Genomic DNA, 24,879 nt, shown 5'->3' with positions numbered 1-24,879 from the left:
GCTATGGCAACGTCTTTTTTTTCAACTACACTATACTATATTAATTTATCTAGCTCACATTTATATTTAAAAGTGTATATGAATAATCAATTGAGACTATGTAAGTTTTCAAATGAACAGAACTGCTCAGTGTCCTAAAGCACAGAAGTCACAAAACCCATCTCCTTTTAAATTGCAGGATGACGCATGCGCATATGCTGCAATGGGAAGGATTCTAAATCGATAATCGAGTGAATCGTCCGGAGCCTCCCCATCGGAGTTTAGCTATTACAATGGCAGACAAACAAAACGCCCAGAAAAGGTAATAACAAATATTAACTACAAAATGACGTTTAATCGTGTCGTTAAATAGTAAAATAGTGTTTAAAAACATGACCAAGTAGCCACAGTAAAAACAAATGCCACGTTGCTGGTTTGGACGGCTTAACGTTACCGAAGTGGCTAGCTAACAGTGTTAGCTAACATATCCACACCAGCCCCCCTGTAATCCTCTCAGCAGGCACGCCGATTTTTTCCAGTGGCCACCCGTGGTACTGCAACAAAAAATCCCATGGGGCCCAAAAAGGATTTTTCCCATAGACCGCAATAGTAAAAGAGAAGCCTGTAAAACTGTTCACAGGACACTTCCAGCTGTAACCTCCGTTAATTACTAATCTTTGTATTCTATATTTTTAAGTCATGGACTTTTTATCCGTCAAAATGTTTTCTAACGGCCAGAAAAGCCACAGAAAAGTCTCATTTCTGGCCGTGACGTCACGGCTGTGTCCGTGCACCAGCAGTGCGCGGTCGTGTGTGTCTCGGGACCGAGGATGCCTGAAACTAATGAGACGCTGTCCGGAGCAAAAATCACTCAGAAAAGTGGAAAACACGGCTCAAAAGTGAGTTTTTGTTTGGTCACATCGAGTTAATTTAACTTTATGATAGTTAATGTCTGTTATTAGTCTCTTGTCAACTCGTATTCTTAAACGTAACGTTTAATTGATGAGATCGCCTCGTAATGACTGCATTTACTGACGTGAAACCAGACTGTTTTACATTACTGCTCCTGTAAAACTCATATTTTTCAGTAATTTTAGCTTGATAAGTCATTTATGCTGTATGTGTGTGTGTGTGTGTGTCAACAGTGTCTCATCGCGGCTGATGTTCAACACCTGTTGCTCCGTTCACAACGTCCACATTAATTTATTTTACGGTTTAATTAATGCCAAGCTGGTCAAATGTAAACCGAGACTTGTCCAGACTCCTCCATGGTCGGTGTGTGTAGTGTGTGTGTCCTGACGGTGCAGCTGCTCCCCGTCTTCACCGGGGCCGGAGGAAGAACCGTGGACGTACTCCTCACCGTCGTCAGTGTGTGTTTGTTCAGTGTCAGTATGCTACATGATCACTTAAACTCATAATCATATTATTAAATTGTTCGGAAAAAAACCAACATGCTTGTGACTTTTTTCTTCTTCTACCAAATCCAACATCTGCAACTGTGTCTGGGGCATTCGTGTTTAATTAAAATGTCTGGTTCTGTAACAGCTGTATTAGTGGACACTGATATTCTGCGTGTTGTGGAAATATTGTAAATTAAACTGTTGAATTACAAAGAGTCTCATCCACCTGAAGGCTTAATGATGATGATGAAACTATGAACACAGCCAGTACAGACAATTATTAAAAGGAAGATGCATTTGCCAAAGAGCTCTAACTGTCTTTAATCACAGTGTGGTTGATAAAAACAAAACACGTGTGACTAAGTTTATAATACCTCCACCAACGTCCTGTAAATACAACTGGTGAACTGTGCAGCAAGTTAAATATATAAAAAAGGTAAGAGCAAAGCCCTCATTACATTATTTGAGGTGTTCTGGGGTCATCTCTGTCATGTTTAACAAAAATACAGTTAATTATGATGTATTTTCCATTGTGATTTAAGCTTACAGGTTCGGACTAATTCGTTTTCAGTGTAACATCGTATATTAATGAACTGTCAAAACGATTTAACGATCATATAAACGACCGTAGTAAACCTACGATCGTCCGTCTTACTTTTTAAATCATTATCTTTGTTTTAAAGTCCGTGTGAGTCCTGTAAAAGTCTTAATACTCGTTCCTTAAATCCACAAGTAACACATACATGAACGCGCAGCGCCAAAACTAGAACGGCGATTGCTCGTTCTCATTGCCCCAGTGCATGATGGGAGACCGCAGAGCATTATGGGGGGTGACTCAACTGCGCATGCTCTATGGGCCCGATAACGCGGAAGTAAACCCGGAAGTCAGAAACTTTTTCGGCGTATGCGCCAGGCGAGCAGCTTCCATTGAAATGAACGGCGGCCATTTTCCGGTCCGGTATCCAGTTAATATAATACATCCATGATCCACACTTGTCTCTGTGTTTCTCTTATTTTACAGTGTCAAGATAGCCGCTGGAGCAGTGGTTTGTGTTGAAAGTGAAATCAGAGGAGATGTCACCATCGGTAAGAGTTGTTGCTTTTCACCCAGTGCACAGTAAACAGAGCTGAGTGAAGGTTCATTTAATTTTTTTATTACCTGTAAGCGGATCAGAGTTCTGCGATTTATTTACTTTGCTAAATGTGTAGTTGCGTGCCAATGATACCTATTATACTCTCTCTGCTGCCTCAGGTCCCAGAACAGTGGTCCATCCGAAGGCTCGTATCATTGCCGAAGCAGGACCCATAGTGATTGGAGAAGGCAATTTGATCGAGGAGCAAGCCCTGATTATCAATAGGTATTTAAGTTACCCTGTATTTTATTAATACACATACTGTTTACCACTGTCTTGCCCACCCTGGCAAATAACCTGTGAATTTCATAATCTGAGCCTTACCTGTCTCATAATAGCTACAATCCTATTTGTTATACTCTGCAGTTACCCAGAAAACATCACACCAGATTCTGAAGTGGAACCAAAGACAATGACCATCGGCATCAACAATGTATTTGAAGTTGGCTGTGGTATCCTTTTCAAAACAAGTGATTCCATGTTTTACTAATCTGATACTCAACAACCAAAACCACCAGTTTGCCTTAACAGACGATTTACAGTATCACAAGCCCTGAAGATTGGGGACAACAATGTCATAGAATCAAAAGGTGGGATGTTTGCTTTTAGTATATGTGAAGAGAGGTTAGAGCTGCATCTGCAGAGAAGGAGTGTTTCTAAGTTACTAACTGTATCCAATTGATATTGGATATGTGTCTTTCTAGCTGACGTTGGTAGGAATGTGATCCTCACCAGTGGCTGCATCATTGGAGCCTTCTGTCAGGTCAACACGTGTGAGGTCATCCCTGAAAACACGGTCATCTATGGCTCCGGGTGCATGAGACGGGTTCAGACAGAGAGACCACAGGTATGGACACCGGGGTTAGGCTGGTGTTTTTTTGGCATACTATATGGCTATCGCCTGAGAGGTATTTATTTAGGTCTGTAATGGTGAAACTTTTGATGACATTTAAGTAAATTGCATTGTAATCGTATGGGTTCTAGTGCTGGTGCATCCACATCTTATAATTATAAACATGCAATTAACATTAACTTATTCTGGTAACTTACTTTCTTTCTAGTGTCACATTACCCAATAAACATAATACTGGATAAAATAGTATTATTTCCTGGCTGATAACAACAGCAGTCTGTCCTACTAGATAAATAACCTAGCAGTTCACCTTTTAAATGACCCAGTCCGATTTAGCTCTTATGTCAAATTGTTCATATTCATACTACACTGAATGCATTTTTACACAAATTGTTACTTTGAATCCAAAGTATAAGCTAATGGATGAGCACAAATTTCCCTTTTCTAAACTATACTTCCTTAACATTCTGTGCATGTTTATACTTTTATTATGTTAATATGACCAAGCTACTCACCAGTCTTTCCTCGTCTGTTGTGTCTCTTACCATGCTGTATCCAAAAGCACACTCTGCAAACTGCGTACACCACAAAAGTCAAAATTTATGATAAAGCATGTGGGGCCCTATGTTTTTACAGTCCTCTCCTACCTTAAAAAACATATGCAATAAAAACTTAATGTTTTCACTTAGCTGATAACAATGTTTTTCCATACATGTAGATAAAAAAATCAGTGTGAATCTTGGCACTGTGATGTTCTAGTTAATGTTCTTGCACCACCTGTTTTTAAATTCCCATTGGTCATTTTCCTAACCCAAACTCTACTCACCCAACATATAAAGCTGAAAGCAGCATACGGTAAATAGCATCACTTTTACATATTTGTTCTCATTATTTCTTCATGTTTTCTTGTCTTTTCAGCCCCAGACTCTTCAGCTCGACTTTCTGATGAAGATTTTGCCGAACTATCACCATTTAAAGAAAACAGTCAAAGCAGGCCACACTACTAGCTAAAATTTAGCTTTATAGTTTCTAAGTTTATTAGTAATGGTTCGCTAACTAATGTAAGTAGGTCTTGTTGAAGGAAAGCATGAATGTATATAATTATATAAAACCTTGCTTCATCAGTAATTTTTCTCACTGATTAATATTTGCTACTCTTAACAGCAACAGATGATTGAGCATTTGATCTTTCTGCACTGTGCTGATGTACTGCTTTTCTATGATTAATTAAATAACCTCAAAAATACTGATGGCCTGTACCGTGGACTATTTTTTTAAATTAAATTAGTGATAACTTCTGATTTCATCACAAGGTTCTAATATTGCAATAAGATCACATTTGGATTCCCGTAATGTTTTCACTGCAAATCCAACATTTTTGAAATGAGAGTAAAATAGCAACGTTTGAATTTTGTCCAACTATTTTTGTCTATTAAAATGCCGTGGTAGCTGGTATAAAAGAACCACTTTCACTGCAGAACATCTAAATCAAGCAATGCAACAAGGCGTTATCCTGTAACAGTATCATTTATTAAAATAACAAAAAAAATCTAGTATTTTAAACCATTATGTCATCATGGTGCTGTGAAGTAAAAGAATTTAAATACTTCTGAAAATTTCACAATGATGGGAAAAAGAAATGATGTCCAAGATGGTTCGTGCTGGATGAGATACGTCAATGTGATGCACTGCACAACACAAACATGTCCTCTGCAATTTCTAATAAAAGGATGGAAGGTTGCCATTAGATGAGGGCTGCCGTCCTCTCAAATCAAACCTTCCACACGCACGTACCCTCACACACTCTTTGTAATAACCAAACGAAAGGGAGAAAAGAGTATTTACACACTTCAGCTCATTTACAGTTGAACAATCTGGCTGCTGTGCCCTCTTAAAGGATGATAGTCTTTGTAAAAGCATTCACTAATGGTCTCTGTACCCTTTTCCTCCAGTGTCCGTCAGTCATCAATAAATCATCAATAAACTAACTGAAAAGAATTCCACAGCTCAGATTGTATTCACTCATACAAGATCACTGATCACTCAAAGGAGTTCAAAGAAAGGAAAAGAAGCTTGTTTGTTTGACATAACAGACACCCATGAAAAGTCTTTGTATTGTAGTGTGGCCAGAGTCTCCATCTACAGCCATTAATGATTTACAGATTCTACATCACTCCTCTGAGGGCATGTAGCAGTGATGGGAAGCCGGGATTTCACTTCTTTACAGGAACGCCATCTGAATAATCCTCCAGTACACCTGCCAAATGGTTGTTGTGAGTCTTGAAGTGTCTCTTCCTCTGCCCACCTTGCTTCTTCCTCTTTTGAACCGGTAACTGCAGGGAGCACAGACACACAATCAGCACTGATTATGGTGATGCATGATTAACTGAGAACTAATGTATCAGTAAGTATCATGTTTAAAACCTTGAAGCTTTTACTTCTTGAGGGAAATAAACAAGGCCATGTTAAATTAAGATAAAAGTTGAAGCAAAAATCAAGCACTGGAGACCTAAAGACACTGACCACTTTCTTTGGTCCTGTCTCCTGCATGGAGGTGATGCCTTGTTTCTTCAGGTACTCCTCAATCTTCTCTTCATCCATGGAATCAACCGGAACACTCCTCCAGAGTTTCTGGAATTCTAAAATTTAGAGTGAAAGTGTTTGAAACAGACATGACGTGACCAAAGAGCTGGGCATGTGCTTGGTAAATGAATGTGACACAAAACTATTATGAATGCTGAATTCTTGGGATATATCCTCATTCTCTTTTTAAAATCACCTTGAATGCCATTCACAGCTATGGATTTGTGTGTGTGTTAGCTAAGATTGATCAGTGCTTTGAGAAAAGTCTGGATTTCGGAGTTAGAACTACAACCTGGATTTTGACATCAGTCAACTTGTTATAGTTATAACTCTGTTATGATAGGGCATACTGATGACTGCTTGATGTAAAGTAGGCTGCAACCCTCTTATTAGTTTTGTTAATATAAGATACCGGTAAGTTTGTTAAATTGAAGTAAAGCTGGTTTCAAGTTTTATTATATCAACTACATTAAAAAAGTTGAAAACAATGCTTATCTTCTCTGAGCAGATATCTTTCATTCATAAAACTTAACAACTCAACACAAATCTTCTGTCAGAAGCTTAAGGTCCAAAGTCTACCAATTTGTCTTTTATATGATGATTTGATGATTGAAGCAATTAACTGATAATCAAAACATACAGCAGCCACAACCATTAAATCCAGGGAATCAGTAACGGACAGCCAAGACAGGGACCGAAACAGAAAGAGTGAGCTGCATCACAAGATAGACGAAGCTGACTCATTCTCACCTTCATCTACTGCAAACTGGCAGTGTTTGTCATTGTAGAACAAGATCTTTTTCTTGTCTGGTCTCGTCACAAAGATGATCTGATCCCCCAAAGCCTGCGAACGATCACACGAGAGCTCATTCACTTTTTATTTACCGCACTGATTGAATGTGAGACAGCAATGAACAGTGTGTATTAGGCAACATCTTTGCATAGACATGTATAAACTTAAATTATATTTATCATGTTACCTTAATAGCCTTGGCTGAATTTGGCAGCCCCTCCTCTACATCGTCCAGCAGCACTCCTCCCATTCCCAGCTGGTCGTGTTTGTCCAGCAGCCTTAGTAAGGCTTTCTTGTCCTTGAGGTTGTACTTGGGCTTGAAGCCATATGTCCCATCCCGTACATCAATTTTTGGGTTGCTAACCAAGGCCTAATAATGGTACGGAGATGCACAGAAGTATGAGACAGAATGTTGTGACATGTGCTATCTGCATGATCACTCAGTGACTTCCCTGCTGTGCAACATACAGGATGTCGTTATAGAAAAGTTGTTGCTAGTGGCTTACACACCAGCCCACAGGTGACAGAGGGAACTCAAGTATTCTTTTTTTCTTGTGTAAAATAGGTCAGTTTGATGGTGTAGACAATTGTACTGCTGATGATAAATACAATGTTGAATAATACTGAAGAAACACAACACACCTCAGTCATGAGCCACTGTTTCTGTTTCATGCTGATGTCAAGAAGTTTGGTCTCATCCAGGATCTCCTCTAAGGTCAGGAAGTGTGTGTCACCGTTCTGATGCCTTGTCTGGGATTTAAAGACAGAGAAGCACATGGATTTAATTAGTCAACAACAGCATAAAATCCGCTTCTTTTAGCGCTTCTTAATCGTACACCTCTAATAGCACTTTAGCCCAATGTCTACAGTGATTTTGTGCCTCTCGTCCAAATGTCAGGGCATTGAACAAGATTTTTAACTATTCAACAGATGGCACCAAAAGGCACACATTCAAGTAAAAGCTGTCAAGTTGAGCGTGAGTCACACAGTGAGTGTGACAGGGCCTGCCTGCCTCTCCGCAGAGCCACAGCACAATAAACAAGCTGTTTACAAACCAAAAGAAAGACCGGGGTCCAAATGTTACACTGTACACAACTGACTCACTCAGTTGTTACAATAGACAACATGTCAAGCTTTAACCGAGCTTTGACGAGGATGACGGCGCGCTTAAAATCTAGCAATTAAGTGGATGCTGCTGTGAGAGCTTAAGATCAACTTGGAAGGAACAACGTCCATGATACTGAGAAATGAATATAATCATCACTAAATTACTAAAGACAGTTCCTTTTGTGTAAATGACAAATTGTTTACAGAGACTTACTTTCATGTAATTGACTATCTTTGCCAGACAGCCAAATTTGTATCCAGAGCTCGTTTTGATGTTAAAGTTTCCATTACTCGACTCTGTGGAAAAAGGAGAACAGTTTAGGTTAAGTGATTACACATCACATTATTTATCATAAAGGCTGACATCAGTTAGATGGACTTGTGTGAAAAAACCTTTGCTGAAAAATTGTTGGAAAAAAAAAAAATCTATCGCCCAACCGGCTTGTATAGGAACTATCAAATCAGTAATCATCATCATTTAGTGGAGGTCACTATGCATAATTACTACTTCCGTTCTTATTTCAAGGAAAAACAAGCCATTGGTTTGTCTCACAATATTTCTGAGCTCATTGTTCCACCTACAGCACCATTGTTACGGAAACAGCGATTCTTTGAGACGGGGCACAAATACATTTTTTGTTGGGGACCTCCAGGTCCATGTTTTATCTGTTCATACTGACAAAGGAACATGTCACCACTGTGTTTCTAATGGAGCTCAGCTGTACTATTAATAGACAATTTGTATCATGTTCTGGTTAAACAGCTTGTTAGTTGGATACATTTATTATTGCTTATTGATTATCATCTAGTATTCCTGCAACAAAAATATGTACTGCTGAAGCATCACATGAGCATAATTTGATGAAGAGTTGTTTGAAACCCGGCCAGCTGGTCCTATTCTCTGTTGGGAGTTCCATAATCCCCCCCCACTCTCATCCCCCATCCCCCCTCCCTCATCCCTCTGGAGACTGTCTGAGGTCTGGACTCAGCACTCGCCTATCAAAGCTGAAAACAGACACTGATTCATGAATGATTCATGGTGTAGGCGGGAGCTTCTGTTGCTGTGAGCTGCACTGTGGGCAGGACGGTGAAATTGTGACAGGCCGCTCAACAAACGGTGCAGAGGCAGGGCTAAAAGAGAGGAGCCAATGATGGAGAGAAGCCCGTGCCGTTCGGCTGAGACATTAAGGGCTGCAAGGAGTGGCGGAGGGAGCGAGTGCACGAGCAAACGGCTACATGAGAGTGCTCTAGAGGAAAACAGGTCGAGGAGTGAACACGGAGGAGGGAGAGAGTGGAAGACGGAGTGATAGGTGGAGCAGCCCAAAAAAAAAAGGCGAGTGCATCTGTTGACTTGCATCTTCTACAAGACTGAGCCAGACACAGGTGAGTCTGCATATTTTTCAGAAGAGCATCCTTGGAATAACGTAAGCATATTAGACATCAATAATCAGATGGATATAAGCTACAGGCAGCAGGACGTTATGGGTCTCAGTGTGCAGCCATAAGCATGAGATGTTTCTGTGAGTAATCCAGCATTTACTTGGTATATCATACATCTTTAATGCAGCAAATCTATTAATGTAACTACTTCCTTATGTGTTAGAAAATCTACAATTGCAAAACACTGTATTATCAACTATGTAAAAAAAAAAAGGAAATTTATACTATTGCAACAATTAAAATGGGCTCTTTACATAGCCATTTTAATATTAAGTCCCAGAATGAAACAGAGACAGAATGGATTAAATAAACATGGATGTGTCTGTCTGCACTTGAATACTAAGCATCAGAAAGTCTGTGTGGGTTAATGCCTGTGTGTTTACTCAAGTGCATCATGTCGGGCTATGTTTATGAAAATGGCTCAGTGACACGGTGCAAACTACAGTTCTGAAAATAAAAACAGTCAGTGAGGGATGGACCACTTTGTGGAGCTGAGCAGGGGTATTACCGGTGTGTAAGTGTGTCTGGTTGAAGTGTGTGTTTAGTGAGAGACATCCACTGTGTAACCCAGAGAGCAATATCATAGCCCTTACAACACCTTTAGGAGCTCATCGGGGCGGGGCTCATTTAGGCTGAGATACCAGCTGCTGTGTGGATCACACAGAGTCACAGAGTAAGCACTTTGTCAGCATCCGGGAAAAGACAAAATAAGGCAATTTTCCATTTGAACAGAGCCTGAGCCAATTACACAACAAAACACACGTGTATGACACTGTATTGAGAGTCAGTGAAACCAAACCTGTGCTTAAAGTTTTGATCAATCACTGTCGCCACATAACAAACACACCAGAACAGCTTGACTGAAGAAACAATCCTATGTTGGTAATGTGTTGAAGCTAAATACCTTAACCCTAACTAACCACTCACAAACCTCACATTTAAAAGGTGCCTTTCTCACAATACTGCAGACATAATATGCTGAGGAAGTGCAAAACCTAATTAGGCACCCTTAGGGTTCCGAGGTGAAAATGTGTGATCTCTTGATAAAACTGACACCACTACAACAGTGGGTTACAATCTCAGAGGTAACACAAAAAAATACATTACAATCACACTAGGAGCATTCACTTAGCTCTCTCCAAGTGCTATAAAATACACTCACACATGGTTAAACTAAGCAGCCACAAATGTATCCTTTGACACACAGTTAGGCCTGATTGGAGGTTGTAGGATCTAAGGAAGAAATGAACCAAAAGAAAAAAAGGATGGGTCTACTTTAAAAAGCAGCACTCATGCCCTCCCCTCAACTCTTCCCAGTGGTCGACTCAAGTAATCTGGGTCAGATACCTCGATCTCAGCAGGTGATGTCTGTGACTGCGTTTGTGCATGTGTGTATGGGGTGGTGTCTTTTAAAACATGTATGTATGCACGTGCTTGTATGTGGGTGGGCATGCTGTTCCCTAAGGATTTTAAATGGTAGGCGTAGCTGAAAATGTGAAAGGCTAGCTGAAGAAAGACAAGTGGTCTGACAACATGCACCCAGCAGCACATCTTTTAACTTACTAATTCCTTAAATTCCTACTGTAACTGCAGCATTGCATCAAGTGTTGTGAACCAAGAGTTGCAAAACCAAGTGTAGATGGCGATGCATCACGCTGTGCACCCATCCTTTGTGGACCAGGATTTTGAGCGTTATTTTGGTTCTGAGCAGATGGCCTCAGTAGGGTTTGTGCTCTTTAGCAATACATCGCTTTGCTTGTGTAGTGTGCAGTGCGTGTTTATTTCAGTAAGAATCATCTATGTACTGATAGACATAGGCTGGAGTTTATGCTGTGTACATACTAGCAATGCAATTTATCATATTACTACATGCTACCCTCTATAATTATGTTGGGCTAACATCACCTTACATAGGTGAAAGAAGAGAGGAAATGGGCTTCAAATTCTGTCTGTGGTCGCTACTGAGACTGTGTCCTTTTCAAAAAGCACATTAGCAGTGCATGTTTTTTTTTTATATTTATTGATTGTAGGGGCAAATGCTATTAAAAATCTAGCACACGTATTCTATTATATAAAACTGTTACATCACATTAAAAAGAGAGACAATCCTAAATATTATGGCCAAGAGATGAGTTCTTAAATCCTTCCCTCACCATGGAAACAACCATCGCTCTCTAATTTGCTGTCACCACCTAGCAGGGAAACCCAGAACCGCAGGCACAGGTATTAACAATCTGTCTTTCTCCCCGTTTTTGTTGTTTCCAAGGAAAAACATGGCCAACATCACTGCCACTATACACCCGAGTAATCTCCCATGGCACCCAGGGGCGGTCTCTCTCCCCCTTGTCTCCTTGCAGGTCCAGGAAGTCTACCCGTTCCACGACGGCTGGAATGTGGCTTGCTTCGTCATCCTTCTGCTCTTCATCCTCACTGTCTTGTCTCTGGCTGCCTTGGCCGTGCTATATGAGCTACTGGACTGTGGGTGTTGTGCCAAAGGCAAGACACATCACCAGCTACAAGAGGAGGGGCCAGGAAGCTGCAGCAAGCTTATGACAAGCATCTGCAAGGAGCCAGAATCCCACACTGAGGTGGTATAGAAGCAGAGATGATGAAGAAAAAGGAATTGTAGGAGTTCGGATGTCACTGCAAAGTTGTGCAATGTAACAGCAGTGACCCCGAGGCACTGAGAAAAGGACTTCTAAAACTGTGTAATAGTGGTTCAATTACTCACAGTTTGATGGATACCATGGGGAGGGACAAAATGAGGCAACAACCGTGTAAAAAAAAAAGGAGGGATAGTTTTTCACTGATTTAGAGTGAGTCTAATTAACTTTTCATTTCAGTTAAAAGGGATTTTTCACACATTTAGATTCACTACCACTTGACACAGAGGGCACACTGTGAAAAGCCATACTATATGCCAGGCATAATCAGGAGAACGAGAGAACACCTGGATAGAAATGTTACCAGTGGTGTGGACCACAAAAACACACAACACTTAAAACGGTGGGACTTGTTTTTGCACTGTTTTGTTTTATGGAGTATAACATTGCATGGCCAAAACATGTTAAAATTATAAACTACTTCTCAAAACTAATATCAATGAGTTTAAAAAACACGTCCTTTTTCTCAGTGACATCTGCCCTGTAAGTACTGCACAAATGAGTTTCTATGAGACATTTAAATGTTGTACACAGACAGATTTTTTTGTTGTTGTTTCTCAAAAGGACCTGACAGGAAACAAAGAACCTGATCAAGCTTGGCTGGACGTCATTGTTGCTTTGGACAAAGCCTGTGTTTCTTGGTTCTTTAGTACATTCTGTGGCAGTGTTGTCAACATGTTAAGCATTGCAATATTATTTGATGACAAATTACACTTGGTTGCTGCACAGTGATGTACTCTGTCATGTCATATCGGGCACAATGTATAATTTCATATGCCTTACCACAAAATGCCTAATAAACTGTCACTAAAGTATGTGCATGTTTCTCTTTGTTCTGTAACTATACTGTGAGAGCAGCTTATGAGGCTGAAAACCAATATGAAAGGTTGCAGCTCAAAATTCAAGTCTGACATGTGTAACTCTATTTATATAGAATGTCGTCAAATTTTATATCACAAACGCCAAATATCATATAATTTTTACTCTGAAGTTTTGAATATAAGGGTGTGTGCAGGGGATGTAGACTCAACTCAGACAGTAACAAGGTCTAATGAATTACTGCGCACAGTATCATTATGGTTTTGAAGTCAGTGCCCTAACTGTCAAAGGAGACCCTATTTGTTTGGAGGACCTACTCAAACTTAAAGGGATAGTTCACCCAAAATTCAAATTGCACTCATTATCTACTCACCCTCATGTCGACTAAGGGCTGGGAGAAGTTTCAGAGTTATCCGTGGCTTCTCTGAGTTACAGGGGGTCTCGGCGTAGCAGTGCATGACCATATAACGGTTGCAAATGGATACCAACTGTCTTCGTAACAAAAAGACACACCAAAAAACATCCAAATACCTCCATGCTGCTCGTATGTAATGTCCGTCTTGTTTGTAGCGGAAGCTCCTCTTCCTGGTCTGTCCAAATCTCGCGCGATTTGCGCCGGCGTCAGTGCAATTACTGACGTCGGCGCAAATCTCAAATCCACTACAAACAAGCTTGAAATATAGACTTATTTAATTTTTTTCGGAGCAATTTCGCATTTCGGGGCTTCAATACAAGACGGACATTACATACGAGCAGCATGGAGGTATTTGGATGTTTTTTGGTGTGTCTTTTTGTTATGAAGAAAAGTGGTATCCATTTACAACCGTTATATGGACATGCACTGCTACGCCGAGACCCCCTGTAACTCAGAGAAGCCACGGATAACTCTGAAACTTCTCCCAGCCCTTAGTCGACATGAGGGTGAGTAGATAATGAGTGCAATTTGAATTTTGGGTGAACTATCCTTTTAAAATAACAACAAAGTTTAATAGGAACTCTAACAAAATGGAGCCATTGGTGACGCCATTGCCCCAGTTAGCATAAGATAGTATCAACTCACTAAATGTTGACTGATGCATTGCTATTGGTAGTGAAAAGTGCAGTAGTGATGGGCACCAGAGCCAGTGCAAAGGGATAGTTCAACATTTTGGCAAATTGGCCCATTGCCATAATCCCTATAGCAGTAGGTTTGTTGCCTTTAATTGTCGGTGCAAGCTATTTTTAGAACGACGGAGCAAAACCGCGAGCTTCTCAAAGCTGCTACAGAGGCTCATGGGATTTCTTTGTTTCCCTCATCAAAATCATCAAGTACACAATCCAACAACTCCAAAACACCATTGTGGACAAGTTGTGACCTGCACATTCACCACGCTATGAGATACGGAACGTCACGATACGGAGTTGTATGGAGTATGGCTTCTGTCTTATGCATGTTAGCATGTTAACGATTTTTAAAACAGTCTGCTTTTACTTACCATGTTTGGACCCTGAGGAGCTCTCTTTGTCAGCTTTGGGCTTCTTCTTCTTGTGTGATCCAGAGTCTGAGGCTGCTGGTCTCTTCTCTACAGCTGGAGTGGACAAAGCTCTTTTCTTGAACAGTTCCCTCTCCCTCAGCAGAGCCGGGTCCATCCTGGCAGAGCACAGAGTCAAAAACAACACCGATTTGATTAAGACAGCAAAAGACAATTCAACAAAGCTTCCTTTATACTGAGATGTTTGTCTCCTCCTCAAGCAGAGCCTAGCAGCTATGGCAGATATATAAAAAAAATAATAATAATAAAGCATAAAAATAAATTTCACCATGTAAAAAAATAAAGTAAACTTTTTCATATCAGTGCAGGTGAAAGTGCTGCACTGTAACCACAGCTGGGTTGACTAGTACAGTGACAATATGCTTCAGAGACCCTGCTGACACCCTCATCTCTACCCCCTGCGTATTTAATATGTTCCCCTCAGGTAGTGTACTCAGCTCTACACATGGCAGCCTCATTATTTACACACAGACCCAGAAACTAATCTGTAGTTTCGTGCATCTGTAGCTGTAACAACAAGCACTAATAACCATAATATTATAAACAACAGTTATGCAGATAGAATGGAGTTTACAACAACAACAAAAACAATAATAACAAAGATTTGGATGTTGACTTGAGCTCCTCTGGAAGACATGACTTACTGACAAGCAGGTATTTAAAGGAACCAGCACAAATCAATTTGATATTAGAGGTGAGGTTTACATAAGTGTAACGTTACCACACAGCTGAATGTGACCCCATACAAAATATGGGCATACAAATGCTGTGTGGACAATCGTCTCTCTTTGATTTATTTTAATTGAACTAAGAGAAAAAGACAAGACCTCAACATATATTAGCTAAGGGAGCTAACGTTAACATTGGTTAGTTTATTGGATTACAACTACCTAGTCGGTGTGATTTTTAGGTTAGCCTGGCGTTGCTACTGCTTTTACTGATAATGTAACCTTTCCAAACCAGCTAAAGTGACTTTACTTCATCAAATATTGCTATACTTCCTCAAATATCTGAATAAAAACGTAAGTTAGTAAACGTAACGACATCATCGGACACTTGTCAGTTGACGTTAGCATCAACGTTAGCTTTCCGATTTTTTTCAACGTTATCTAAAGTGATCGTTACCTGACACTTTGTTCCGGTTCTCAGAGAAAACGACGGGGTTGTTCCGACGGACTGTGTAATTTCAGACGGTTTAGACGAGAAGGATAACGCAACCGTCAAGAAATAGCTTCTTTGTCTGGCCCCTTCAAGGATAATATAAGTTAACGTTAGCTAACTAACTTCATACACAAAACATCTCATTTTCCTTCTCACGCGCTTCCGGTTCTTGTTCGATTTGTCGGATGTCGACAGTTCATCCTTTGGAGACGTCATCACGTAACGCTCAATCTCTAAAAGAAAGAGAGATGAAAACACAGGCAAAAAAAAGATGAAAACACAGGCACACACCTTCTTTATACAGTCTATGGCACACACATGCAAAAAATACACAGTACGAGGACAATATAACAAAAGAAATACATTAGATAAACAAAAAAGAAAACAAATAAACAATATAGTGTGGGATGATAATGTTTTTAGGAAAAAATAATCATACAATTACACATGTGAGCACATAAATTGATTTTTTTGTTTGTTTGTTTAATAACAGATATCAAGATGTAATGTATGCAATTGTTGTTTTTGATTTCCTCCGTACTAGACCTACTGCTGTGTGTAGCTTTTTATTCGATTGCTGCACTAGACCTTGATGAATGCTGTTGATCTGCACTCGGTAAAGCAGAATGGCGTCACCTGGTGGTCATCTCTCTCTTTTATTTCCCATTCTATGAGTTCTAACCATAGACTGTACAAAACAGGTTCTAATTGAAATTCCACCATTGCTGGCAGGTGTTTTAAAATATGTTTAGTCTGGAGAAGTAGCATGACTGAATATATCATAGAAGCACAGTGAAATCTACTCTGAATGTTGATAATTAGACATAGGCTACTAACAGAGAGGCTAATAAAACATTTTTTTTTTTTAAGTTTCACTTGTGGTCAGATGTGAACATGTCTTGGATGAGAGGTGAAACGTCTTCCTAGACAAATAACCAAGTCCACTTGCATTCGATTTAAATTTCCTTGAGATAACTATGACCTGGACAAATGATAATATTCACGGCTCATTTTTAAAAATAAAAAAAAGAAGAAAAGAAAGAAAAACGAAAAGAACAAGTTAAAAAAGATGTGTATGTGCTGATGCACAAGGTTTGTTGTTGTTGTTGTTGTTGTTTTACATGCATCAACCACCAGTGCACTGTTATTCCATACTAAATCTGCCTTCTACAGCAGATAAAATAAGTTCATGTTCATTTGTTGTTTTAAACTTTTAAAAACCAATTAAAGTGTCCTCTGGCACCATTTCAACAACAACAACAAAAATCCACTCCCTAAAGTTGCATAATTTGCAACTTTGGCCACGGCTGATCTGTCTTGCACATCGATCAATAAATATGATTTAGCTTTACCTGTCACCACTTGCTGCATCCACAGACACGCTGTATAGGAGGCTGGAGGAGCTAGTGCAAGTTTAAAAAGGTCATATACAGATTCTGTTATGAAGTCGAGCACATGCAGGAGTTCATCCAGCTGAAGCCAGACTTTGCTGAATTGAGGGGGGAAGGCGACTCCACCACTGGGTAATCAGGTGAGAGAAGAGGTGAGATAAGGCTGCGGTATAACCAGGTCACTGCAAATAGAGAGCTAAGCACTGAGCAGCAGCAGAGTGTAGCGCATAAGCCATAAACCATGGTATTCTGCTCAAAATGTAGGTGGTAGACAGAGGGCATTTATTGCAAATTAGCTCTCAATTCTTACACATGCATATGCTTTCTTGCATAGATTATTTGGCCCAGGATTTATCATAAACAGCACTTCTTTGTTTTATTCAAAATGTATGCAAATGTTAATTAAGACCAGAACATACTGTAAGAGTTAGTCTGCCTATTTGTGAGTTGAGGTGCATCAAACCTTGGTAATTCTGAGTCTGTGGTCTGTCAAGTTTGGTGCTCTCAGCTCAGATAATCTGTTTCATTAGAACTGTTTGGTTGTGTTTTCATCAGATTTGATTGAAACCAATGAGAAAAAAGACATCTTCCATGTGAATTATTTAAAACTGTTGTAGCAAAGAACAATGCCATCATGAAGCAGCCCATCATTGTAAGAAAGCTGATTGTCAAAAATAGATGTTCTGTGTCTTCAAAGAAATCTTACAAATATATTCAAAACAACACTATAATCGTGGAAACAGCATCACTAACATCACTTGTTTAATGAAATGCAGGTATGATTTTTTTTTACTCCCCATAGTTATGAAATGCCATGAAGTTTCTTTGCATTATCTTTTTTGTCAGTATCTCTCATGCACGTGTTATAGAAATGGCAACATGTGCATTGAGCAAGGTACAATAAACTTAGATTTAGTGTTTCATGTGTTTTGTTCTCTCTTTGTAAGCCCTGCCAGAGTTTTTCATTACATAAATTGTGTTATTAACAACCCCACAGGGGAATGAAGAAAAAAAAATGAATAGCAGCATGTTTGTGTGCATTAGATATTTTTGGTGTTAGCTGAACTTATCTCATATCCTCCATCTGTTCATGTGCCTTAATATCAAAAAGATGTTGAGATTACACAATTTCAGTGTGATCTCTGGTGTGTTTGTTTGTTTCTGTGTGTGTGTGGGTGGGTGAGTGGACACAAGTCCTTGCTTGGGTGTATTATTCCAAAAATTATCCTTTGTCCTTGATAAGTAACATTGCAGTAAACTCTTTATGTGTAGGTAAAAAAAAAAAAGGAAAGAAGATAAAAAATGGGCATCAGCTCATCCAACTTTCAGATGTTCATGTGGATCATAGAACAAATTAGCATCTCCAAAACTCCTAATTAATGATTCAACAGGCCAGTCAAAGAAGTGAGCCCACATGAATGATTAAATATGTGCTAACCTAATTTAGAGTCTAATCCATAATGAATGAATTACACTGTTTAGTCATAGTGGAGAGAGAGGGGAAAGATTTGGACATCACCGGTAGTTAGACTCATGAAGTGATGAATTCAGAAAGCTCAACCGTACTACCTCGGCTGCAGACCCTCTCAAGCCACAACAACCTTGGCAAGTCGAAGTGTAACCACCTCACTGGAGACAGGATAGATTCATTTTAAGACTCAACATTCTCTCTTTATTAGTCTGTAGGGGTTTGTGTTTCATTGTTTTTGTGTCTGTGCATCAGAGAGAGAAAACAAGAGAGAGAGGTCGTCAGTAGGTGTGCGTGAGTGCGTGCATGCATGTGTATGAGGGGATGTCCGTGTATTATGTACTGCAATAACAGAGAGGGGTAGAGAAAGAGAGTCAGCACTGTAATCTACAGGTGAGGAGTAATATCAAAGAGAATAGACGAGTGAAGTCCTAGAGCTGCAGACAACCAGTGCAAATCCCTGTGGAGGAGAAAATCTCAAAGTGACGGCTTTCAATTACACCAGTATGAGAAAGTGTATGTGCATGTGTGTGTGTGTGTGTGTACGTGTGTGTGTACGCACGCTACCTGTCAGCACTTCTGGGCTTTACTGACAGTTGGATGTCACAGCTTCTGAATTGAAAGTACCCCATGTACACACAAAGAAGCCCACAGACATGCACAGGCACACACATGCACGCACACATACACTAATGTTTTGCTCCCTTATTTTTTCTCTGTCTCGTTCTCATATTTGTCTCTGCTGTATTCTCTGGTGTCTGGGTCGAACTGCTGTTGGACTCTCTAAAAGGCAAAGAAAGCAAAGGCAGATAGTGCACACTGGAAGTTGGTGCACTACTATTGTGTGTAGGTTGTGATGTTATCTGTGCCCATGAGTGTTTTAGAGTATGCCATGGATGTAGATTGGTGTTTTGTAACCTTTATTCAGGAAGTAGGGGTCATGAGTGAACAAACTAGCAAGGATCATGATATATTTATTTATTTGTCAGTTTATTTCAAGACAAAACAGAAAAAGAATCTTAGTCGAGAAGGAAAGAAAGAAATGCAACAGTTATAGAGTATGTGGGTCATGTAGCTGAATCTAATTTGCAGCCTCCACTGCTGGTTCAGCTTGCTGTTGAACATGCAGGAGAGCCTCATTATTGCAATATAAGGAAAGCTGACCAGTATCTGTAAGGTAAACTACAACATCAGAAGTATACAAACAACAATACACATACTGTAATGTGTAATCTATGTATAAACATGCTGCTATTTCCTCTCCTGGTTTTCCACAGTGTTTTGGAACCTGCCTGTTGGGATTTGTTCCCATTCAGCCACTAACGCATCAGTGAGGTGAGGCCACTGATGGTGGTAGATAAGGCCTGGCACACGGTTGGTGTTCTACTTCCTCTCTAAGGTGTTGGATGGGGTTGTGGTCAAGTCCTGTAGTTGCCAGCCAACTTCCCTCCCCTGCAAATTCAGAAAAGCATTTCTGTTATACACCTGGCTGTGAGCATGTGGGCATTGTCATGTTGAAACAAGGAGACATTTCCCAAAGCTGGAAACTGGAAGCACTCTCTAGTCTTAAATATCACTGCGTGTGTATTAAGATTTCCCATTATTGAATCTTAGGAAAACCTAAATTTCATGGAAAACAACCCCCGACCAAAAACACACAAAGGTATTTATTCAGCAATTTTTATATGAATAAAACTGTCATTTTGATTGAAAAGTACTTTAAGGTATATCTTACAGTTGCCTCCTGTGTCAGCGAACATATCTTTGATAAAGAGGCAAAGAGTACTGCTCTGCTGTAATGGGGTGATTTTACATTCAACTTTATACTTGCAGTGATCACAAGGTGGCAGTAGAACAGTATTATTTTCTGCTGCAGCCTGGTGAGTGACTCATCGAACCAGAGGAGCTGCAGCCTCTCAGACAGACAGAGGAGATAAAAACAGCCAAACCTGCTGTATTGACCCCAGCTTCAGTGCTGTAGCTCCTCTGCTAACCTCCCCCGAATGAAGAACGCACCTTTACTGCAGAAGCATCCAGATTTCCCCGTTGAGTATAAATAGAGGAGATCATGGGACAAAGCATCTCTAATAGACAAGGCGTACAAGACTGACATGCTGTCACGCTCTAAACCAGGCCAGTGGTGTATGGTTTTTGTTCAGATACTTTTTAACATGCCCTCTCTTATAACCCTTACATCAAAGAAATCAATGGTCTGATTTTGACTGACTGGTGATAAGTGTGCTCTGTCAAGCCAGACAATCCTTTGCTAAATCTGACAACTTAAAAGAAGGAGACGCCTCTTAGGCATTTTGAACAAGCTCACTTGCTGTGAGGTGGCTGGTGAGGCATCGTTATGTAAGACAGCACACATAGTCAAGGATGGGGCAGAGTTTTGTTGCCGAGGCAGTTTTTCAACTATTCTGTACTTTGTAGCAGAAATAGTGTCCTAGAATTGAGTCTTATAGGCATGTGAATATGAGACGAACAGCATTAGTGCATTATTCTGCTGTTTATGTAACTGAAGATGGAGGATCATGGGTGTACACCAAGGGTTAGAGGCACTGCCTCCCTTTTCCTTTTAAAAACACACACCTATATACTATTCTTCCCAGGTCTTTGTGGACCATATTAATTCCCTTTACTGCATTCCCTAATGTCAGCTTTCAAAAGTAAATGCCAAATAAGTGTTACCCTATCCATGGGTGTGCAAATACATCTGTGCGTGCTCTGACCGGATGTACGTATGTGTCAGTGTGCTGTGCTGTTGTGTGGGTGGCACCCAAGCGCTATAGGACATCCAGGTGAAACGAGTGTGCGCTGTCCAAACCCTGCAGGGGCAAGCTAATCCTGGTTCCTGATGTTAATCTGAGTATTGAGCTTCTGTGTGGGGGGGCCATGCTGACACCTGATGGTGTGGAGGTCAAAGCTGTGTGTGTATGTGTGTGTCTGAGTGATGCTCCTCTTGCCCTTTCCAAATGTCACAGAAGGGCCAACTCCTGAGGAGCAGGCCCATAATGTGGGCCCACACATCATGGGTGTGCGCGCATGTGCATTTGTGTTTGCGTGTGTCTTGATAATCTCCACTATTAAGCCCTTCAAACGTATCGTTTCTACTGATGTTTGTGTGTATGTGTGTGTGTGTGCAGACGAGAAAGAGTGTGCACAGTCTTGTTTGCGTGCAGCTCTCTCTTCTGCATCCCATTCTCTATTCTCTTATTGCATCTTTAATAACCGTCGTCCACAGTACAGTGCAGTTCACAAACAAAGTCTTCAAAACAACATCTGCTTACCACAAATTTTCAAAATGGATTTTCTTATATTTTTCCCAAGTGGTTTGTAGTTAAATTTTGATTCATATTCATGAACAACTCTCCTAAAGTTAGAAATAAGAAAGTCAAAGCACTGTTCTGTCAGGCTGTCAAGTGTCACTTTATTAAGTGAATGGAGGCCCACTTATTCTGCTATGTCGCACTAACAATATTTTTCAAGTGGCTCTGCTGTAAGATAATTAGTTCACATGTGTATAAAAAACACTGTCAGATTCAACATGAACTATCTCCAAGCCTGGCTTAGCTTCATGAATCCCCATTTATGTTTTCACTCAAAATTATTCCTTACCCATGTGACTAATGTGGGTGAAAACAAAACCGAGTACTCCATGGTGCTGGATTCAGGCTAGCATTGCCCGCCTACAGTCTGTCACCAGTCTGTCCTATTCTATTCCTCATGGCATGTAAAACAAAAACAGAAAAAAACAATTAGCAGAGCCACACTGCTTGCTTGAGAAATTTTGACCATCATTGCCAAATAGAAACAGAAATTGTATGTGTCAAGCATTGCTTTATGATGCTAATGTTTGTTTTTCATGGGGACTTTTCAGCAGCACATCATTTTAGCCAACTGGGAGTGTGCAAAACATAAGACAATGAACAACTGCAAACAAGCAATGTTTGATGTTTTCCTTCTCCGCTCCTTTACTGCTTGTGCAGTCATTTTCTGTTTTTTCTCTTGCTTTTTTTCCACTTGCTTTCTACATTTGAGCGCAAGTTGTTTGTGTTACAAATACTGATTACACTGTCCAGAATTATAGGTATAATACAAGATTAATTTCCCCTTTAGCCACTGCATTAAAAACGACTCTAGTTAAATTTTAGCGAGAATAATAGAATGATTTGAATTGCACAGCATATCAAACTACACATCTCATCTCTATTTAGAAGCACCTGCGGTGTGTTTATAAGCTTTACTTTGCAAAAACATTATGAAAAGCAGTTCAAATGCATCCAATCCTTCTATATTTCATTAGTGCACTCTGATAAAAAAAAAGAACAAAAAAGGTGCATATTTACAGCTTTTAGAGGCAAACTCTGCGGGAGTCAGGCAGCAGCGGTGGTATTGATAGTAGGGGGCCACACATGTAAAGCCAAAGTTCAGTTTTTAAAACAGTTACTATGACAATCATGACACGACGGGTTGTCTTACTCATGGACTGAACCCATAATGATGGTGTTTGAATCGTTACACACAGCAAAAATACTGTCATTACTAGAGAAGCAAAACTACCACAGTGCAATTGCCACATTATTGTTGGAGAAAACTTTTTGTTTTTAACTGTGAAAGAAAATGCCTTTACGGTTACGTTGTTACATCATCAAAGAAACAGATACAAGACTAATGATTAATGTGCATGTGCTAAAACGAAAACAACTGAATGCATCGTATTACACTCTTTTGACTGGTATTCTTTCTAAGATAGAGAAGAGGGCAGGGCTGGTGATATTCCATGTTTCATATACTCTTCAATTATTGTAATCCTATGAGAAAATCAAAACCAATAATGAACTGTTACCACAACCATGTGTATTACTCTTTTCACAGAGGACATTCAAACACAAATCAACAAGTCTGCTGTGATAATGTCCCATTGTTGTCCAGAACTATTATTAAAAATCACATAGAAAAGTCCATTTTAAATTTCTAGACAAATTATATTTAAAAAGTCATCCAAAGTGTATCACTGTTTTATTATCTGCATTGCCACTTAGGGGTACATCTAATCAGCTGTTAATAAAATGATTAATATATAAAAATCACACAGTTTCACTAAGCCACTAAAGCCACTCATTTCCACTCATCTACTTCTATTCTGGGCCAACTCACTATCATGTTTTTGTGAATTCCTCTTATGTTCTGGATCATTGTGGCTTTCATACTCGACCAACTGGACTCTGTGGTAGCAGATGCCGTGGGAATAGTAAGGGTCAGTTATTTTTCTCTGTCTGTGTGTGTGCGTGCATGCGTGCGTGCGTGTAATTTTGTGTGTGCCTGCATGTTTATACTTCTGTCTGTGTGTGTGTTTTCTGCTTAATTTATTCAGGAATTCCCCTGATATTAGCTGGCACACATTACTTTCCCAGCCTCTCTCATAATCCTCTTCTTCTTCATAAGTGTTTCCCAGACCAAAATGGAAAACCAACTGAATAATGAAGTACAATCTGATACAATACTTCACATATTTTTCCTCTTATCATCTTCACTAATGAGGCAAACAGGGTGGCTTAATAGGCTGTTTAGGTTGGACATTGTAGATCATTTAAAGGCATTCCTTTAGAAAACGAGACATATTCATATCTAGTATCTTTCTACTTGTTTCAATAATATTTAAAATTTACTGGGTGATGTTTTTCTATAACCCACATTATGACATATATCTCCTAGATTCATGTTTCAGCATATTCTCATATTATAAAGTATTGAGATAAAACATTTCAGCATACTACCAATCCTGTCACACCCACGAATACTGGATGTTTGTTTTTGTTGTTTGTGTACAGTAAAGTATAGTATATATTTTTTTAATATTGGTATTTTTAGATTTTGTATTGTTCATTAACCTTATCTGTCATTTCTGCTAAGGTTTGATACACACAATTTAAATCATGAATAACTGATAGAGCTAATAATAAAAACTGGAATGTAGACTGGGAAAAAACAAATTAATCTTGATCCTCTATATCTGAGACCAAGCATTCTTGAGAGATATTTAAATAGTGACTACGGTAAGTGAGCTAAAGAGCATCTAGCAACAAATGAAATAACCTTTAGGTCAAACTTCAGCTGTGATTCTATAAAAATGAGTTATGGATACTGGCATTTATATTTTTTTAGTCACAGAAAATGTTCTGTGTTTTTAAAGTTGCATTAAAAGCCAGAAACTAGAAATGCAACATCTGGCATTAGCACCTCATAAAGTTGTTATATCATGTTTGCGACATAAGTATTGACTTGGAGACATCTCCGTCCACCTAATGACGGTACATCGAACATTTACCATAGAGAGACATTGCTTTAAGAGAAATGCTACTACATTCATTCTGATGTCTATCACATTGTCAAGTGGCCCTCACTCTTGTGAGGTTTGACCCGCAGTTTCCCCCACTTGAAAGGGCAACTTGCTTCGGAAAATAGGACTGGAATTCACTCAATGACCAAAGTCAGCTTTCTTTCTTTTGTTTTGAAATTCATAAGGCCAAGAACAGGTGAAAAACCTTAAACAC

General features: G+C 39.6%; 2 protein-coding genes across 2 annotated transcripts; one reads left to right on the top strand and one right to left on the bottom strand.

Annotated features, from left to right (window-relative positions):
- The first annotated feature begins 219 nt into the window (after positions 1 to 219).
- On the top strand, positions 220 to 4,604 carry LOC310986546 (dynactin subunit 6-like). The gene is made up of 7 exons (XM_083972494.1): positions 220 to 301; positions 2,401 to 2,465; positions 2,632 to 2,737; positions 2,879 to 2,964; positions 3,055 to 3,102; positions 3,217 to 3,359; positions 4,284 to 4,604. The coding sequence occupies exons 1-7, from the start codon at positions 273 to 275 to the stop codon at positions 4,374 to 4,376; spliced, it is 570 nt and encodes a 189-aa protein (XP_083828620.1). The 5' UTR covers positions 220 to 272; the 3' UTR covers positions 4,377 to 4,604.
- Positions 4,605 to 4,884: 280 nt separating this feature from the next.
- gtf2e2 (general transcription factor IIE, polypeptide 2, beta) lies at positions 4,885 to 15,630 on the bottom strand. Its single transcript, XM_083972480.1, has 8 exons — positions 15,428 to 15,630; positions 14,246 to 14,400; positions 8,063 to 8,145; positions 7,384 to 7,491; positions 6,929 to 7,111; positions 6,699 to 6,792; positions 5,889 to 6,004; positions 4,885 to 5,698 (listed from the first exon to the last, which is right to left on the bottom strand). Exons 2-8 carry the CDS (start codon positions 14,397 to 14,399, stop codon positions 5,579 to 5,581), a joined length of 858 nt encoding a protein of 285 aa, XP_083828606.1. The 5' UTR covers position 14,400; positions 15,428 to 15,630; the 3' UTR covers positions 4,885 to 5,578.
- Positions 15,631 to 24,879: the final 9,249 nt, after the last annotated feature.

Source organism: Trachurus trachurus, assembly GCF_905171665.1.
Source record: "Trachurus trachurus genome assembly, chromosome: 1".
Lineage (NCBI taxonomy): Eukaryota > Metazoa > Chordata > Actinopteri > Carangiformes > Carangidae > Trachurus > Trachurus trachurus.
The sequence above is the reverse complement of the archived record's forward strand: the minus strand, read 5'-3'. Positions and strand labels throughout refer to the sequence as shown.

Coding starts and splice junctions, on each gene's coding strand:
- gtf2e2 (XM_083972480.1), bottom strand. CDS start 14,399: ATGGACCCGGCTCTGCTGAGGGAGAGGGAACTGTTCAAGAAAAGAGCT. Junction 7,112..7,383: donor AACAGTGGCTCATGACTGAG/GTGTGTTGTGTT, acceptor TACCATTATTAG/GCCTTGGTTAGCAACCCAAA. Junction 6,793..6,928: donor ATTCAGCCAAGGCTATTAAG/GTAACATGATAA, acceptor GATCGTTCGCAG/GCTTTGGGGGATCAGATCAT.
- LOC310986546 (XM_083972494.1), top strand. CDS start 273: ATGGCAGACAAACAAAACGCCCAGAAAAG. Junction 2,965..3,054: donor TGTATTTGAAGTTGGCTGTG/GTATCCTTTTCA, acceptor GACGATTTACAG/TATCACAAGCCCTGAAGATT. Junction 3,103..3,216: donor CAATGTCATAGAATCAAAAG/GTGGGATGTTTG, acceptor GTGTCTTTCTAG/CTGACGTTGGTAGGAATGTG.